The sequence below is a fragment of the Natrix helvetica genome (genome assembly GCF_964273705.1).
Source record: "Natrix helvetica genome assembly, chromosome: 1".
NCBI lineage: Eukaryota > Metazoa > Chordata > Lepidosauria > Squamata > Natricidae > Natrix > Natrix helvetica.
In genome coordinates, this window is record NC_138548.1 from 130,122,336 (window position 1) to 130,140,740 (window position 18,405).

Consider the following 18,405-nt stretch of genomic DNA (forward strand, 5'->3'; position numbering starts at 1 on the left):
AGGACTACCTCAGAATCACTGCTGTGTGATGGATGGCTCCATAAGTCATAAATATGATTTTACAATATCGTAATCACCTAGTCTTTCTTTCAGTACCCACTGAGGTACTCCTCTCCAAGGAGAGGGGGTCAAATTATTCTCCAAAGCACCAGAAGGCAGGTCAAGAAACCACAGATGGAAACTAATCAAGGAGAGAAGCAACCTGGAATTAAGGAGAAGCTTCCTAACAGAACAATTAATCAGTGGAACAGCTTGCTTTCAGACAGTGTGGATGTTTCATCACTGGAGGTTTTTAAGAATAGACTGGATAGTCACTTGTCTGAAATGGTATAGGATCTCCTGCTTGAGCAAGGGGTTGGACTAGAAGACCTCCAAGGTCCCTTCCAGCCCTATTCTGTTCTTACTCTTCCAATTTGCTTTTTTCCCCAGCTCAAACAAGAACAGGTATCTTGAGATTGCTGGAGATGCATCTGTGGTCAGCAATTGGGAGTTTATTCATCTCTCTCTTAGTGAGATAACAATTTATAGGGATTGTGGATGAGTGAATAATTCATATTAAACTAAATGACAAGACAGTACACAAAGGAATCCATTGTTAACCTACTAGCTTTACTGAGCACAAAATAGATAAGTTTTGTTTCACCATTTTTATGCACATACCTTTCACTCTCATACACCAAATCCTCAAAAGGCAATTGCCCAAGGATAGAAAATGGCAACAATTTGGCAAATATATACAATATTTCCAATCAACGTCTGGTCCAGCCTTTTATAACAGTCCTCATTCTAGTTCAGCTGGAAATCCTCCCAAATCCATTTCAGCTAGGTTTTGTTTTCTACTTGATAAACTATTTCTTACTTTGGGTTGATTTCTGGTTCTATCTGTTTTACCTCAGGTTACGGTAGGTCTTGCATGCCCATATTTTTTAGAGAGCTTTGTTCTTTGTTAACTTTCTTGCTCTGCCCCCCCCCCCCCCATTATCCATAACAATATCCTTATTCAAGAAGCTACTTGTGGTTCAGTAGGATATCTTGCAATGATATGTAGAAATTTCTTCAAAGACTACAATAACCAAACATATAGAATCCATTTGTTTAATATGTAGCTGATGATAACTGAGCACCATACTCAAAGTAGCAAAATTTAATCAGATATGAATGTTCATATTTTAACTATATTCCCCACATTTCACTTCACATAACTTTGAAAAACTGTTAGCAAGCTTTTTTTTTACTACTTAGCCATGTTCAAAAAATATTTTGAGCAATTGCTAATTGGAAAAGCTACAAAGATGCCAAACCACCTTTCCTCCACTGCATTTAACTGCTCGCAGGAACTAATGGTGAAGGATAACATTTCAGCATTTTGAGTTACATTAATTAGATGCTGCTGTGGCAACTGGGATAAAGGAGATAATCAAATAAATTGGCTGTTGAGCTTCAAATGGAGGAAATTGTCAAATTCAGGAGCTAGGAGGCAAGATGAGACAATAGTTTCTGGGAAAATAGGCTGGATAGATACAATTCTGTAAAGGAAACAACAGCTTTCCTCTTAAGTCTAAAAACTGCAATATGCAAAAAAAGAAAAAAATGACTCAGTTTTCAAAACTAGGAAGTGTTGTATGATGAAATAGACCAAAATTATTTTTGAATTAGCAGAGAACTTTGCTTGGTTCTATATTTGTGATTTTAAAAGATGCCTAATCAAATGTAACCAATCTTTTCAAATTTATTGGTACAACTTTACATCTAAATAGAGAAAATGTTCAACTGTTTATTAGGAGCTGCTGAAAGTGGCAAGAGCAAGAATGACTCTGCGCAATAATGTTTAGCTTTTTTTGCTGAAAAGTCTTTCATAAATGAGTATTTAACTTTTTAATATAATTCTATTTGTGTACAGTGGATAAAAGAAAAATCTGAACCCTGCACTTAAATGATAATTTGGTATACAAAATATTCCCTGCATTATAACATATGTGAAAGGTGGAGGGAATTTAGTGGTTTCACAATGAGAGTTCTGTTTGTGGTAACCTGACCCCAACATTAAGTCAGAGTATAACATCTATGGCTGGTATTTTGTTGGTTAAAGTGGCACAACATTGCTTTAGAGGAGCTGTATTCTATGATTGGATTATGAAAACGTAATGGTTTTCCTTGCTTCTGCCCACCCAAGTCTGTATATCTGTGTCCCAAAAAGGAAAACTTATGTTTTAAAAAACAGATTCTAACCTAACAGATTCTGCAGCCTGAATAAACTTGAAAGAGTCTGATCTAAGATGACACGCTGTAAAAAACCAAAGTCCATACTAAAGTCTTAAAGGGCAGAGCAGGAATGCCATCTGAAGCTACAGTCTGATTGATCTGCAGATGTCACAATCTTGTTAACTAATTTGTCAATAAGGCCCAACACTCACAATTTTACAGTCAGGTGTTCAATGCCCAGGAAAGCCCACAGATGTTTGTGGTTAATGAAGCAGGCAAAAGACTCTGTCCTATAAGTATATTGTCATCCAGCCCAAGATTTGGGGCCAAGAAATACTAATTTCAAAAAACTGTCCCCTCTCAGGCCAATAGAAGGCTATACTATTTATCTCATCAAACCACTAATGGCATCTTCCAACATAATACGGCCTTTTTGCATCTGTCAACCTGTTGATTTCAGTAAATAGCTGTGACTCAAACCCTAGTGCCTAGGTCTCATGCAGCATACACAAGACACCTTTGGAATGGCTGCCATTTAAATTAAAAGGAATTTTGGGACAACATAACTTTAAAGATAGTCCTCAACTTACAACCATTCAGTTAATGACCTTTCAATTTATGATGGTGCTGAAAATAATCACTTATGACCAATACTCAAACTTAAAACTGTCACAGTGTCCCTGTAGTCACATGATGAAAATTTAGCCATTTGGCAACTGGCATGTATTTACAATAGTTGCAGCATCCAGTGTGTGTGTGTGTGACCATTTGCAAGCTCCCCAGGGAGCAACATCAGTGGGAGATGCCAGATTTTCTTAATGATGATGGCAAAAAAGTTCCTAAAATCAGGCGTGACTCACTTAACTGTATTGCTTAGCAATAGGTTCCAGTCCCAATTGTGGTCATAAGTCGAGAACAACCGGTACAGTAGTTGGATTCTCACACTTCAATAGGATAGTTAGTGGCTCAGTGTATTGTGTGAACCTAGCCTGTAAAATTAATTTATAGTTCATGTTTTGTATGTTCCTTTATGGAGTTCAAGTTGATATTTATTCCAACATCTCAAAGATTGAGTTTGTTCAGTATAAATTCCTAAGCAATATTGTTCAAATGCAGTTTACTTGGAAAAGTTTTTTTCCTGAAATAGTTTGCCATTACCTCCTTCCAATGGCTGAGAGAGGGTTTTTTTTCTGAAATAGTTTGCCATTACCTCCTTCCAATGGCCGAGAGAGATTGACAGGCCCAAAGTTACCCAGGCCCAAAGGCTGGTTTTATGCCTAAGGCAGGGCCATAACTCATAGTCTGGTTTCTAGACTGATGTCATAACCACATAACTGGCTGTCTTCAAATTTTTGGTTAAGTCTTATATTTTCCTTGTAGGCTGGGTCTACATGTATTAGTTAAACATTTTATCTCAAAATGGAAAACAGGACTGGAGAAGAAGGTATATTCCATTATGGTTTCTCTCCTGGTACAGCGATGTATAGTATAGTATAATCTTTATTGTCATTGTACTTAAATACAACGAAATTGGTTTTAATCTCACTGGTGCAAAATTATAACAGAAACAAAAAAAGAAAGAAAAAGAAAAAAGCTAGTGTGTGCATGGGGTGATTGTGGTTGTATTTAAAAGTCTCACAGCCCAAGGATAGAAACTATCTTTAAACCTGTTTGTTCGGCTGGCTATACTTTGATGTCTTTTGCCTGATGGTAGAAGTGCAAAGAGACACTGACCAGGGTGTGAATCATCTCTGAGTATCTTCCTTACTCTGCTAAAGCAGCGAGATCTGGCAATGTCATCCAGTGGTATCAGAGGGCAACCAATGGTTTCTTGGGCCAAATTGATCGCTCTCTGTAGTGCAGTGCTTCTCAATTATTTTCTGTCATGCCCCCCCTAGGAAGAAGAAAACATTTTGCGCCCCCCCCGCGCGACTGTAAATAGTATAATTTGTCTATAAAATTGTTATAAGTACACCTCTGCATAACATAGCACACCGGTCTTTCCTCGTCTCCCACCGTAGTCACATGCTTTCTTTCCTCTTTCCCTCTTACTTGTCTATCCTTCCTTCCACCCTCCCTTCCTCCTTCCCTTCCTTCCTGCCTCCCTTCCAGTTCCCTCCTTCCTCTTTCCCCCTGCCTGCCTGCCTTCTTTCCTCTTTCCCTATCCTCCTATCCTTCCTTTCTCCCTCCCTCCTTCCCTGCCTCCCTTCCAGTTCCATTCTTCCCTCCTTCCTTCTGCCTCCTTCCTGCCTGCTTGCCTTCTTTCCTCTTTCCCTCTTGCTTGTCTATCCTTACTCCCTCCTCCCTTTCTTCCCTCCCTCCCTGCCAGCAGCTCCTCCAGCATCCCAGCTGGAAGCAGCAGCACAACAGTCGCCATTACCAGGGGCGAAGGGGTGGCGGTGGCAAGATCGGGCGACCGCCGCCCCTTTGTCCCTTCCCCAACAGCGGCTGTTGCGCTTCCGCTTCCAGACGGAATGCTGGCGGTGGAGCTGCTGGCGGGGAGGCGAGCTACCTGCATAAAGACGCCGCCGAGGGCATGGCAGAATATATCCCGGCTTGAAGTGGCAGCGCTGGGGACTGCTCAGAGACTCATCAGAGCCGCGGGCTGGAGCTGTGCAAAAAGTCTGCTTGGGCTGGGGGGGGGGAAGGGAGGGAAGCCTGGGACAGCCATGCTTCCCTCCCTCCCACCCCCGCCCGAGCAGGCTTCTTGCACAGCTCCAGCCCGCGGCTCCAATGAAAATCCACAGTCCGAAGTGCTGCCACTTCCAGGCGGGATATATTATGCCTCGCCCACGCCGCCGCCGTTGCACCCAGATGGAAAGGGAACCTTCGCGCCCCCCATTTACGGAGCCTCGCGCCCCCCCAGGGGGGCACGCCCCACTATTTGAGAACTGCTGCTGTAGTGCCTTCCTGTCCGCAGCTGTTAAACCAGCACACCATACTGTAACGCAATATGTGAGGATACTTTCTATGGTGGACCAATAGAAAGAGGTCATCAGCCATTGTTCCACCTGATTTTTTCTCAGGACTCTAAGGAAATGAAGTCTCTGTTGGGCCTTTCCAATCACCAGAGACGTGTTGTTTTTCCAGGTGAGATCTTGACTAATAAGCACTCCCAAGAATTTAAAAGAGGAAACCCTCTCCACAAAGACCCCCTCAATATACAGTGGGACAGGTTCCTCTCGGTGCTTCCGGAAATGTAGCATCATCTCCTTTGTCTTACTGGTATTTAGATGTATGTTGTTTCTTGAGCACCATGCGGATACCTTCTGATACTTCATCAGGGTGAAACTCACATAACAAATAGTTGATATGGAGCATTAAATAGAGCATAGCTTAATTTTTACCAATGTCTTCAAAGAGATGTCTCTAGAAGGAAGGCTGCAGAAAATCCCATATCATCAATATCTTGGCCACTGTAATGTATTCATATATTTCACATATTTGCTGTATAAGTAGTCCTCAACTTACAACCATTTGTTCAGTCACCATTCAAAGTTAGGACAATGTTGGGAGAATAGACAAATTTACAGCTATTGCAGCACCCTCATGATTATGTAATCATGCATGTGTCAGCCCACTTGTTCTTATGAACTAAGAAATTTTATTTTATTTTATTTTACTTATCAAATTTATAAGGTCATCTTATGAAAAAGTGACTCTGGACAAACATATAAGACAGTGAAAAAGATAATTATTATTAGAACGAGAAGCTGACTTTAACTTTGAAATGAAGATGTAGGCAATATCTTGGAATCACAAGCAGCAAATAAATATAATTCCTTTGAAAATTATTGCTGTTATTTTTAATTGCAGTTTGATATCATAATGCATGGTAGAATTCAGTGCTGTATAAAAATGTCACTATTGCCAGGAAGGATGAGTAATTTATTCTTTTCCTCCCCTTCGTAGCAGAAACATGTACAGGAATATGGAAAAATTTTCAAGTCTCACTTTGGTCCCAAACTAGTTGTGTCCATTGCAGATAAAGACATGGTGGCTCATGTTCTACGGGAAGAAGGTTGCATGCCACAAAGAGCTGACATGGATTCCTGGCAGGAATACAGAACTTTACGGGCACGAGCTACAGGGCTTATATCAGCGTGAGTGCACTCACTTTTTTAAATATTGTCAAATAATATTCTAACTTTGTATTCTTCTTAAGCCTAGTGAAGCAACTGTTTTCAATTAAAGTATTTTATTAAAGAATCTACTTATAATGTGATTATATCCCCAGGGATTAGGTATTGGTAAATGCCTACAGGGAATAATTAATCAAAATAAGAATTTTTGATGCAGTGTGGTTTTTCAAAAGAAAGCCAGTCCCTTCATGAGTCATAGTACTATTCTGTTTTCATAGGATAAAATTGTGGCAGCTAAGTATTTTACAGAGTAAGAACCAGAATGTGCTTTAGAAAATGTCAGCAAAAATATAATGAAACTGTATGTAGTAACAGAAAGATCTCAATTCTGTAATTCCAGAAATGGAACATTCAGTTTATTTTGGTTAACCACAAAGTCATTTGTTGTTAGAACTGCATTTATAGTTTAGTCACCCTACAGGCATTTAAGGCATATTAAAATCAGTAGCATATAAGCACAGATATCTTCTAGGATTAATTCATAATAAGCAGGCAAATTTAGTTAGCTTTAAAAGATCAGCATTTCCTATTTTATCATTATTATAAAAAATAATTCTGGTCAAATTAACTTTCAGTGATTTTAGTCAAAAGATTATTAAAAGAAGACTAAAAGATACCCGCCTCCCCAAAAAATATGTGGATGGGAAATTGCAGGGATCAGCACAGTTGAAGTGCTGTGGATGAGCCTTATTCCAGGAAAACTTATAATTACTCTTCCTTACTCTTCTAAAGCTCTGTGCTTCTTTTATGATTTATTAAATAGTTTAAAAATATTTTGAGCCTTATTCCAGGAAAACTTATAATTACTCTTCCTTACTCTTCTAAAGCTCTGTGCTTCTTTTATGATTTATTAAATAGTTTAAAAATATTTTGTTACTTTTATTCTCAATCTACTTTTTATGATTTTCTATTGTGGACTTTAGCCCAAACCTTTGAGAGTTTCCCCCCATCTGCTACAGTTTTTAGTAACATAGAGTCAGTGATACTTTGCACAATGATCAGATAGCAGTTTCCCATTTTCCAAACTAAAAAAGGGCTATTGATATTTCCTCTGTTCTTTCTCTCAGAGAGAAAAAAAAGATCAAGCCCTGGACTTAGATGAAGATTTTGCAGATTATCTAGTAAAATAGCATTACTCCCAAGAATATATATGTCACCATCAGCTTCTGGAGCAATTTGTGGTTTTGCAGGCTACATGCACTTTCCAATAATCCTGTAGTAGTCCTGAAAGCACACCAAATTGTGATGTTGAAACTCAGTAGCAAAATGGTATATTTATATTTACTATAGTCACCTGGAGACTGAATTTTTGCTATCAAAAAAATAATTAAACCATCTGTTAAAAAATCTAATTGTTCATTGCCTATGTTTAGAAAGCAGAAGCATTTGGAAATGGAGCACTGATTTAAAAGTGATCTTGGTTTTCAGATAGATTTATCTGGATATAATACTTCACAAGGATAAGAACATCTAAAAGAAGTTACTGAACTATTTAAAAAATGATTTTGGATTGTGTTTAGAAAAGTATTAGAATCTAGGCACCTACCAAAATTCTTAAAGTAAACTTGTGACATTTTTTTCATGTTCAGTTTTATTTCAGTGTCCCACTGAACACCATGAGTGGCAGCATAATTCTGATAACATCATATAGAAAAAAACGTGATTTTAAAAAAAACCTTTCGCATATTTTTTCCAAATGTCATTATATTACTAGTATGTGGGGAAGAAATGTTTCTTTACCTGACAAAATTCATAACTCAAGGGTAGAGGCATTCCAATAAAATGAGAATAATAAGATTTAACATTTAACAAAAATGTTTAAAGCATTTTATACATTAGTCTAATATTTTTGTACAAATATTACCCTCCAGAAACAGTTTAAAGTATGATTATATTTCCATTTACTGAAAAATTGGATTTTGTTTTTTGACAGAAAAAAAGTGACCTAGATTGTCCTTACCTGTTATTTCTTCTAGCGAAGGGGAACAATGGCTAAAAATGAGACGTGTACTAAGACAAAAAATGGTAAAGCCCAGTGATGTTGCAATTTTCTCCAGAGGAATTAATGAAGTTATTTCAGATTTAATTAAGAGAATCCATATTCTTAGAAATGAAGAAGAAGATGGGGAAACCGTGACAGATGTTAATAGTCTTTTTTTTAAATATTCAATGGAAGGTAAGAGTCATCATTTTTAAATAAGGAATAAAAGCTTAAACCATGTGATTACATCAGTGATTATTACCAATTGAAGTCACTACTATAGCATTCAAACAAGAGATGGAATATTCTACAAATCAAAGGTAGATAGTCTAGACGTTGTTAGAGGTTGTCATTTCCATAAGTCCTTGGCAATAGCCGTAGTTATGAGTGATTCTAGAGAAAAATAATTAACAGATGGCAGAATTAATGAGTTGTCTAACAAATGGCAGTTCAGTATGGGTTGCAAAAAGCTCAAGATGGAGAGATCCAAACCTTTCAAAGACGATTCACATTAATAACAAAGTCAACTAAGAAAATAATGTTGAAGGTATACAGGTAGTCCTTGACTTATGATTGGTCTTGCAGCAACAATTCAAAGTCATAACAGACACCCTCCCCCCCCGAAAAGCTGTATACGATCTAATTGTGAAGTTAAAAGTGCTGCAGTGTCCCTGCGGTTTTCGCCTTTACGACTGATTACAGAGATGTTGCAGCGTCCCATCTATCTCTTTGTGTCTGTTTCCCAACCTACTGGGCCCTATGTTCTTCTCCTCACTTGCCTTTTGTGGATCTCCAAAACTCTGGAGTTTGGGTTAGAGAAGGAGGACAGGCTGCTGCATCGCTGGTCCACATGGCGCAATTCTGGAAGTGGATGTCATTTTCCAAGCAACCACATTGAAATCTGGTCACTTGGAAAGTGGTGAACACCATGCTAACTTCCTTAACCTGACCTCTGCAGCATACCACAGCCTTTCGCAGTGTTCCACAACACTGCGGAAGGCTGTGGCGCTCAGGTTAGAGAAGCATAACAAGCTGTTTTGTTGTTGGGTTGTGTGGCATGATTCCAGAAGCAGTCACCATTTTCTGAGCAACTACCCTGGAAGTATCAGAACTCACCCTTATCTATTCCTGTTGCATGGTATTGTTTTGTACATTCTTTTGCAAAGAAAAACAATAAATTCTGCATTACTTTGTCCTTACAGGAGTTGCAACTGTTTTGTATGAGTGTCGATTGGGGTGCCTAGAAAATCACATTCCCAAAAGTACACTGGAATATATTGAAGCATTGGAGTTGATGTTTAGCAGTTTCAAATCTACTATGTATGCAGGAGCTATTCCTAAGTGGCTCCGTCCAATTATTCCAAAGCCTTGGAGAGAATTCTGTAAATCATGGGATGGACTCTTTAAATTTAGTAAGTGTTCTTGTTTATTAAGATTGAAATTCAAATATTATTTATGTTAGCTAAAGAATGTCAAAGTGTAACTGTAAGTTCTAACCTGCAATACTGAATCTAATTCTAAATATTAATTTTCTTAAATTATGTCTAAAATTGGAATTAAAGCAGCCAAATGTTCTGCTTTAATTGTAAACATATTTACTGCGGCAACAATCAAAATACCATTCTAATCCAGGATGAAAAAAAGTCAGAATTTGACTAACAATACATGAATATATTATTATTTGTATAGTTATGATTGTAAAGTTGTTATTTACCCACTCTCAGCCTTTCTTGTAATGTAAGTAACCTTTATCCTTGGTTTATATTAACAAGCAGAAAATATTTCCCCAATCTTTCTCCATTATTCATTTTTTTTCTTTTCGGACATCAGACTGGGACCCTCCAAATTCTTTCATGGTTTCTTCTTTCCTGCACACTGATTCTTTTTTTCAGTGTGTGCTTTAAGTCAGGTTGGACAAATTATATTTAGTATTAATGTTTAGATAATCTGAAGTGGTTTTTTTCAATGTCATAGCAAACTCTGTGGAAGGAGCTGAAAATGCAGGTGGAATGCATTTTCGAATAGGTAAAACCTTTCTTCATACAGCATTTTAAAACACAGAAGTAGAAAAAATGTCTCCTTTTTTGGCCTCCAAAGAGTGTGTAGCACTTTTTTTTTTATAGCAGGTGATTGAATTTACTTTAGGTCTTAAGAAACCCTTTACTTTTAAAAATTTCTTTCATGTTTTTTTGCTAACATTCAGAGTATGGATGCTGTCATACCACATAATGTCTGTTGAAGTGCAATGTTGTGACAATGTCAACTATTAAGTTACTAATATACTAAAAATGGAAGGAATAAAAACTATTTAATCCACTAAAAATGCAATAATTTAAGATGGCTGGGTAATATAAAAATACAATTAGGCATTTGAAGGAATATACAACATGTGTGCTAAGTAGCTCTCTATTCCAAATTGGGAAATGCCTTGCCAAAGAATATTTCTTTTGTTCATGCATGAAGCATGTAACCTTTATATGAAATGGCCTTTTTTATGGTCAAGTTGACATGGGAAAATAGACCTTTTTGAGTTTTGGGGTTCCAAACTGTTTTGGTCTTTAAAGATAAGTACCAGAATTTTGAATTAAATTCAGTAGTGTGTCAGATGGCACATCTTGGGTTTTTTCCCTTGAAAATGTTTCACATCTTATCCAAGAAACTTTTTCAATTCTGAATAATTGAGAATCTCCGTAGACAGAAAATAAATTACTTTCCAGCATTGAAGATAGTAAGACATTTAACATTTTTAAAGTAATTGAAGGTAAATATATTTTTAAAAAGGCTACTTTATAAAGAAGATGATAACAGCATAAGAAGTTAATTTTCAAATTTTGATAAACATTCTTTGTTTTTCTTCTCTTTCAATCACTAAGGTCAAATTCATGTTGACAATAAAATAAATGAAATAAAGTCCCTTTTAGATCAAGGAAAAGAGATAAAAGGTGGATTACTCACAACTCTGCTTAGGAGAAAAGAGCTTACAATAGAAGAAATTTATGCCAATATGACTGAAATGCTTTTGGCAGGTGTTGACACAGTAAGTTCATTATTTATATCCTATGTTTCTGGATATCCATGCCCCAAAGTATCTTATATGCAACATAAATAAAAATACAATAAAATCATTTTTAAACAACTATTTTATCTTTTAATATTAAATTTCTTTTATACTTATGTAGGTGGATAAATTAGGGCAGTATTTTACATAGTAAAGTTTGGGTCTTCAATTTTCATTATTTTTGCTTTTTAATGTACATATGAATGGATTGTAATAAATAATTTTCACTGACATGGCACACTCTTTCTCTGAAGTTCAAGGTGTACACACACACACACACACACACACACACACACGTGTCATATGTATGTAGAAAGAGATCCTTTCAAATGCAACTGTATATGGGAGGTTTCCATGCAAGCCAGGATTTAACAGTAGACTGTTTCTTTATCAGAATGTTTCTACTAACAAATATAGGCACAAAAGCATTTTAATCCATTTTTATTTTAATGAAAAGAAATTAAAATACAAAACTCCAATTTTTTTTAACAAACAAAGAAAAATACAATCCAAACAAGACATTAAAAAACTGCATTAAAAAAAGAAACTAACACATAAACACATATTATTGCCTCTAGCTGAATACAAATTAAAATATATTACAATAATATTAATTTCCCATCCCTTGAGAAATGGGTCCCAAAATTTTAATCTACTAATTTTATTTGCAAGTTATTAATCTTTCATCTATATACTATGTTAATGACAAAATAATTAACAGGAAGAACAATAATAATAAAAAAACAACATTAGAATTTCAAAACCATTTGTTAACAAATTGTTATTATAATCAACTCATAGAAAATTTATCACAGCTTTTTATATATTCCAAATTACCCAGAAGCTAACACTGATTCATCCTGGATCAAATGTTCACATTTATTTCTTAATACCATCTCTTATCAATTGTTGTCTGGTTAAATATAATAAGTCCAATCTCCAAAGTTGGTCTGCCTTCCCAAAAAAGTCTAAATGAAATTATTTTCCAGTTAAATGTAATAAATCCATTCTCCAATCTCCTTTCTATCCTCTTAAGGAATACCAATATTTATCACTTAGTCAGTTTTCTGCTGCTGTAAAAGATACAGACTTGAACTTCAGGGAGGCGTGTACAATAAGTTCTAAGTCTGTAAAATCCATATTTCTTTAGGATTCTGCCAATTTTGAAGAAGGGGTGAAGGATCTGAGAAGAAATATTATTTAGATTACAGTAAATTGTTACATAGTTAGTTGAAAACTGAATTTTTGTGAGAGAATATTGTAAAATGCTGTGAAAGAAATGAGATCAGAATTAAGGGAAAAGATGTCTCTTTTTCCCCTTTCATGAGATGGAGAAAAAAAATGAAATGCCATTGTAAATTTCATTCTAAGAATATGACATGTGTTTTGATAGCTATTAAAAGCATACACAGAACTTGAAATACAAGTTAATATTTGTGGGGCTGAATTAAAACTCAAAACTGAAAGCACTTAATTGTATTATAAGCATTAAGGGAAATGGAAATTGGAACAATGAATGGAAGATGGAAGAATGGAAAAAGAGAAATGTCAATTACTTTAGCAGTAGTGTACAGTATTATATTTAATATAGGAAAAGAAGATGTTTGGATGAAAATGTACTGGGAATACTGAGAACAAGTCTGATCACCATAAAACTGTTGATATTGTAATTGTAGACTCCTCAAAAAGGACACTGGAAAGTTCAGAAAGTTGCAGAAACATACAATTGAGATGATTAGGGATTAGCTGTTGCTAATGTCATCAAAGCTGTAAAGTGGAGACTATAAATTCAGATCCTGCCTTAGCAATAAAAGCCAGCTGGGTGACCTTGGACCAGTCACTCTCTCTCTCAGCCCAACCGACCTCACAGAGTAGTTGTGGGGAAAATAAGGGGGCAAGATGTGTTGGGTATGTTCTCTGCCTTGAGTAATTTGTAAAATAATAAAGGCAGGAAACAAGCAAGCAAGCTTTCCATAAAGCTGCCCCTTAAGGCTATTGAAAAGCTACAGATGGTATAGAGTTCAGTCATGCAGGTACTTATGGGGATTCCTCTGTAGGTCCATGTAATACTTCTACTCTGGGATCTGCACTGGCTTCCCATATGATTTTGTATGCAATTGAAGGTGCTGGTTATCATCTATAAAACCGTACACTGCATTGGAGCACATATTAAGCCTCGGTGGTGCAGTGGTTAGAGTGCAGTACTGCAGGCTACTTCTGACTGCCGGCTGACTGCAATTTGGCAGTTAAAATCCCACCAGGCTCAAGGTTGACTCAGCCTTCCATCCTTCCAAGGTTGGTAAAACAAGGACCCAGATTGCTGGGGGCAATATGCTGACTCTGTAAACCACTTAGAGAGGGCTATAAAGCAAGGTAAAGTGGTATATAAGTCTAAGTGCTATTGCTATTGCTATATTTGTGGACTGTTTTTCCCCATTGTATCTGTCCAATGCTCTAGTAGGGAGGGCATGCTTCAGGTCTTTTATTTTAAATAAAGTCATTTCATGGGATCTAGGAAGTGAGCTTTCAATTGTGGTGGTGCTTGCTTTTGATGCCCAACCCTGCAGGCTATAATAAAGCAGATTTAGTTCTTTCATTAGGAGCTTGGGACAGGATGAACAGATCTGATGGAATATAATAAAATTCTGATCTCCAGTTGTATCATTTATTTTAATTATAACTGCCTGGGGGCGGAAGATTTTTGTATACAGTTTTTGTACACTTTTGTTCAAATTGGGCAACCATATAAATACTATAAAATAAGCAATTTTAAAAGCTACAATTCTATGCAAAGGGAATTAGATTCTCTGAAAAGCCAACATGCAAAACCAAGGCCGTGTTGTCTGATAATTATTTGATACCATGATTGATAGTCTGTCACGTTCCGGCTTTCACGTTGCATACAAACAGATTGTTTAGTTAAAAACTTATATCTCTATCTAACAAACTACGTGATGACCAGCACTAAATGATAATGATACAAAGGTAATCAAATCCAAGTCAGTTCTAACCAAGTTAACACCATAACCCATATATATACAATTACCCCACCCAGCTCCAGCCACAACTCCACCCAGATGACACCCACCCACCATCACCAATCACCATGACCCACACCTCCAGCCACACCTCCACTCAGTGTCATCATAGTCTCTTTCCTGGTTTGCTGCACCCGAGCAAAGAGTTACATCAGAGTAGGCAGTTGCACCCGAGTAGAAGAGTTACATCAGAGTAGGCAGTTGCACCCGAGTAGAAGAGTTACATCAGAGTAGGCAGTTGCACCCGAGTAGAAGAGTTACATCAGAGTAGGCAGTTGCACCCGAGTAGAAGAGCTACATCAGAGTAGGCAGTTGCACCCGAGTAGAAGAGTTACATCAGAGTAGGCAGTTGCACCCGAGTAGAAGAGCTACATCAGAGTAGGCAGTTGCACCCGAGTAGAAGAGTTACATCAGAGGAGGCAGTTGCACCCGTGTAGAAGAGTTACATCAGAGGAGGCAGTTGCACCCAGGTAGAAGAGCCACATGCAGCTATAGGCTCAATCGACATCAGAGAGGCAACATCAACGTGGCAGCATTGCATGGTGGGCATGGTGATGGACAGGGTCCCCCTGGATGGCAGCCTGAGGGCTGACATATACAGCTTGATTTGATTCCAAATGTATATCATTGGTTGAAAAATGCTCTTATTTAATGAACAATATCACATCCCTCTTCTTTCCTCACCTCTCTTCTCTTCCCACCCCACCCCGCTCCAAGACTTCATTCACTTTATCCTGGGCAACATATCTTTTAGCAAAGCATCCAGAAGTGCAGGATTCTATCTATAAAGAGATAGTTCATAATTTGGGAAAAGATAAAGTTCCTGATGCACACCATATTCCCAACTTGCCAATGACTAGAGCTCTTCTCAAAGAAACCTTAAGGTAAGTGTATAAAAATGTAAGATGATCATTGTAAACATTCTCATTACAATAGATTGGATCTAAACTGCACGCTTATAAGAAAAGATATATACCGTAGATTCAATATATATACATTTATATTTAAATCAAATTCAGTTGATCCCATTATCATATTTTCCTTGCATTTTTTTATTCTTCATATTGGAGTAGTTTGTGTTACACTAATAGTTTTTTAAAATGAATAATGTGATAAATAATTTATGATTGGGCTGCTATTCATATTTTTAATGGCAAACAGCTTAGTTTTAGGAAGGGGGTTCTTTTTAATGAGTATAGATGATAATGAGAAATAGACACCAATTCTGATAAATACTACAAACAATTTGACATATTCATGTGTGCAAATGTTAAGCTCAAAGGCCACCTAATACTATATTTCTGTAATATATTCATAACGTTAACTAAATATTATATGCATTAGAATCAAAGTACTAGAATCAACAGAGTATCAGACTTGCTAAATTTGGATGATCAATTTTAGCTTAAAGTATTAAAAGGCCCTTTCATAGAAGAACTTTGTTTTAATTCAGAACCAGCTCTTGATCTAAGCCAGCTAGAAGTCAAGATATTTTATTTTCTTCTCAGCACTGCTGTAGTTTAGTTTAAATAGAAGCACAACTTTTTTCTTCACAACATTGTGGCTTTGGTGACTTTGATTCTGATTTGTTTTTGACATTGTGTATTACTTCATATCTCTTGGTTTCTGGGTTCAGGAACTCAGCATTCTACCAACTCTGAACAAGAATTTCAATATTCTGTTTATAGTTTCTGTCTGTAGGTACCATGTAGAATATATATCTATCCCAATCAAAAAAATCTACAACCATAATTAAAGCTACAGTATTGGGAAGATCCTGATTATCCAAAAGCTATCATTTTCTATCACAATTTGGAAAAGATTTTACATACAGAAATACAGGTGAAAAAGTGGCTTTGCAGCTGATAAACTTTCCTCATTTTTTGTTTGTTTGCAAACTGTCAGACAAATTCATACAACATGAATGAAAACATGGATAGGGATAAAAGAGCTAGCAAATTATTTATTCTCCTTTTAGACACAGAGTGAAGAGGGTTTTTTGCGTGCCAACACTTGCCCACTTTAATGCCTCCCTTCTTACTGTTTTTTTATATACAGTGAGAAGACATAGAAAAGCTTCCCTTAAACATTTGATCCTCAAATTCTGTGTCTGAACTCAGTTTATAGATTTATAGTTTGCCCCTCTGATTAAAACAAGACAGAAATAAATAATAGTTTATCTTTATTAATTACCAATAGGTACTAGACTACTTGACTACACTAGAAAATTTAGTTCTATACATGTCAAAACATTTTTTTTTGAAAAAAAATGTAGATTTTACTCTTCTAGTTGTTGCAGTCTATAGGGAGCGTTGCTCATCTCCATTTCAAGGCTATTGAGCTAGCATTGTACAAAGACATTTCTATGGTCATGTGGACAACTTGATGTCATAAAGTGCTGTTACATTCCCATTGAAGTGGTATTTATTTATCTACTCACATTTGCATGCTGTTAAATTGCTAGGTTGGCAGGAGCTAAGGCGAGGATGGGAGCTTTTTAGCCATCAAGCCCAGCATCTTAATCGCTGAGCAACTGCGCTGTCCCAGTTTTTTCAAAAGCTGTATTATATAGCTTTTGAATATGTATGTATGTATGTATGTATGTATGTTGGTTTTGTTGTATTTGGGTCTTTTCTTACCCGGGAAAAGACCCGAATACAACAAAACCAGCATACCTACACCTGTGAAAATCTACGAAAACAAATGTATATGTATATGTGTGTGTGTGTGTGTGTGTGTGTGTGTGTGTGTATGTTCAAAAGCTAAAGGAGAAGCTTTTAGTCTCTTCTTATAAGGCAAAGAGAATGAGCACAAGACCTCAGAGTTCATGCTGTTTCATTTTCAAACAGGAAAATACAATTTCCCATTATTTTTAATCTGAACTCTATCTCCAACATTAGTTGACAGAAAATTTAGAAAACAGAAAATAATGATGAATAAATATATTCTCTTAGTAAAGATAATGGGAAATATACAACCTTTGAACATGAAGGTTACTTTGTCAACTAGAACAAGAATGGACTTATTTTCTATGAAATTGGATAAATTCTTCTGAAATCATCATTTTCTAGGGCAAGATGGAAAGATGGGGGCCTGAAATAAACAAATATGTAATTTCTTAAAATTTCTTATTGCCTCCAATGAATTCTATTATAGCATTAAACATTATTTTGATTTATTCTGTACAAAAATTATACAAAAAAAGACCAAAACCCTAAGCAAATTGCTTTACTTAGAAGTACATTGTATACAGTGGTCCTTTCTAGAAATATATTGTAACTGCCTTGTATGATTTCTAGCTAAAAAGGATGTTTCACTGTCTTTATCATTGTATTGTGCAATATGTGCCTGATTAATTATAAAGTCACTCCATTGAACATTGTGAGAATATTTCTAGCTAAAATTGTATAGGATTTGTAATGGCATGTGAGATTGATGGGAAGAGATACTGCCTAGGAAACGATCAGACAGGAGAGGGGGGATTCCCCAATGGCTTAAGAGTCAGAGAACAAAACTTAAGAAAGACCTGCCCTAAAGGATTAGGCAGTTAAAAGTGTTGGTGGGAGATTTGTGTTTTCAGACTTGCAAGATTCTGTTAATATGTAGCCTTACAATAAAGTTGAATTAGCTCATCTGGTCAAGTTACCTGTCTGGTTTACCTTGGATTACTGATCACATTGCATTAGGGTTTTTTTTTCCTACATTTATTTTTACCAGATATGATGGTGTGTTTAATGGTTAAACTATGAACACTAGTTTTAGAAGAATGACATTAAAGCTAAAAAATATTCAGACGTATCTTTAAAAGCTGTTTCTTACATTTGCTTCAACCAATTTATATTCTGTGAAATCAGGATTTTATTATATCTTGTTGAATTATTCAACACTTTTAATATTTTATCTCATTCTATTAACAATTATACAATCTGAAACTCTTCACAATTTCTCTAAGATTTTTTGTGATCCTGAATAATGTAATGTATT

At 36.3% G+C, this 18,405-nt stretch overlaps 1 protein-coding gene across 2 annotated transcripts in view; it reads left to right on the forward strand.

Annotated features, from left to right (window-relative positions):
* The window catches only part of CYP27C1 (cytochrome P450 family 27 subfamily C member 1), a 30,528-nt gene that overhangs the window by 2,592 nt on the left and 9,531 nt on the right, over positions 1 to 18,405 (forward strand). For both annotated transcript variants that reach the window (XM_081936547.1, XM_081936548.1), the window contains exons 2-6: positions 6,115 to 6,305; positions 8,321 to 8,520; positions 9,528 to 9,737; positions 11,199 to 11,362; positions 15,139 to 15,305. In XM_081936547.1, the coding sequence (XP_081792673.1) occupies positions 6,115 to 6,305; positions 8,321 to 8,520; positions 9,528 to 9,737; positions 11,199 to 11,362; positions 15,139 to 15,305 (932 nt within the window). The remainder of the gene's footprint in view (positions 1 to 6,114; positions 6,306 to 8,320; positions 8,521 to 9,527; positions 9,738 to 11,198; positions 11,363 to 15,138; positions 15,306 to 18,405) is intronic.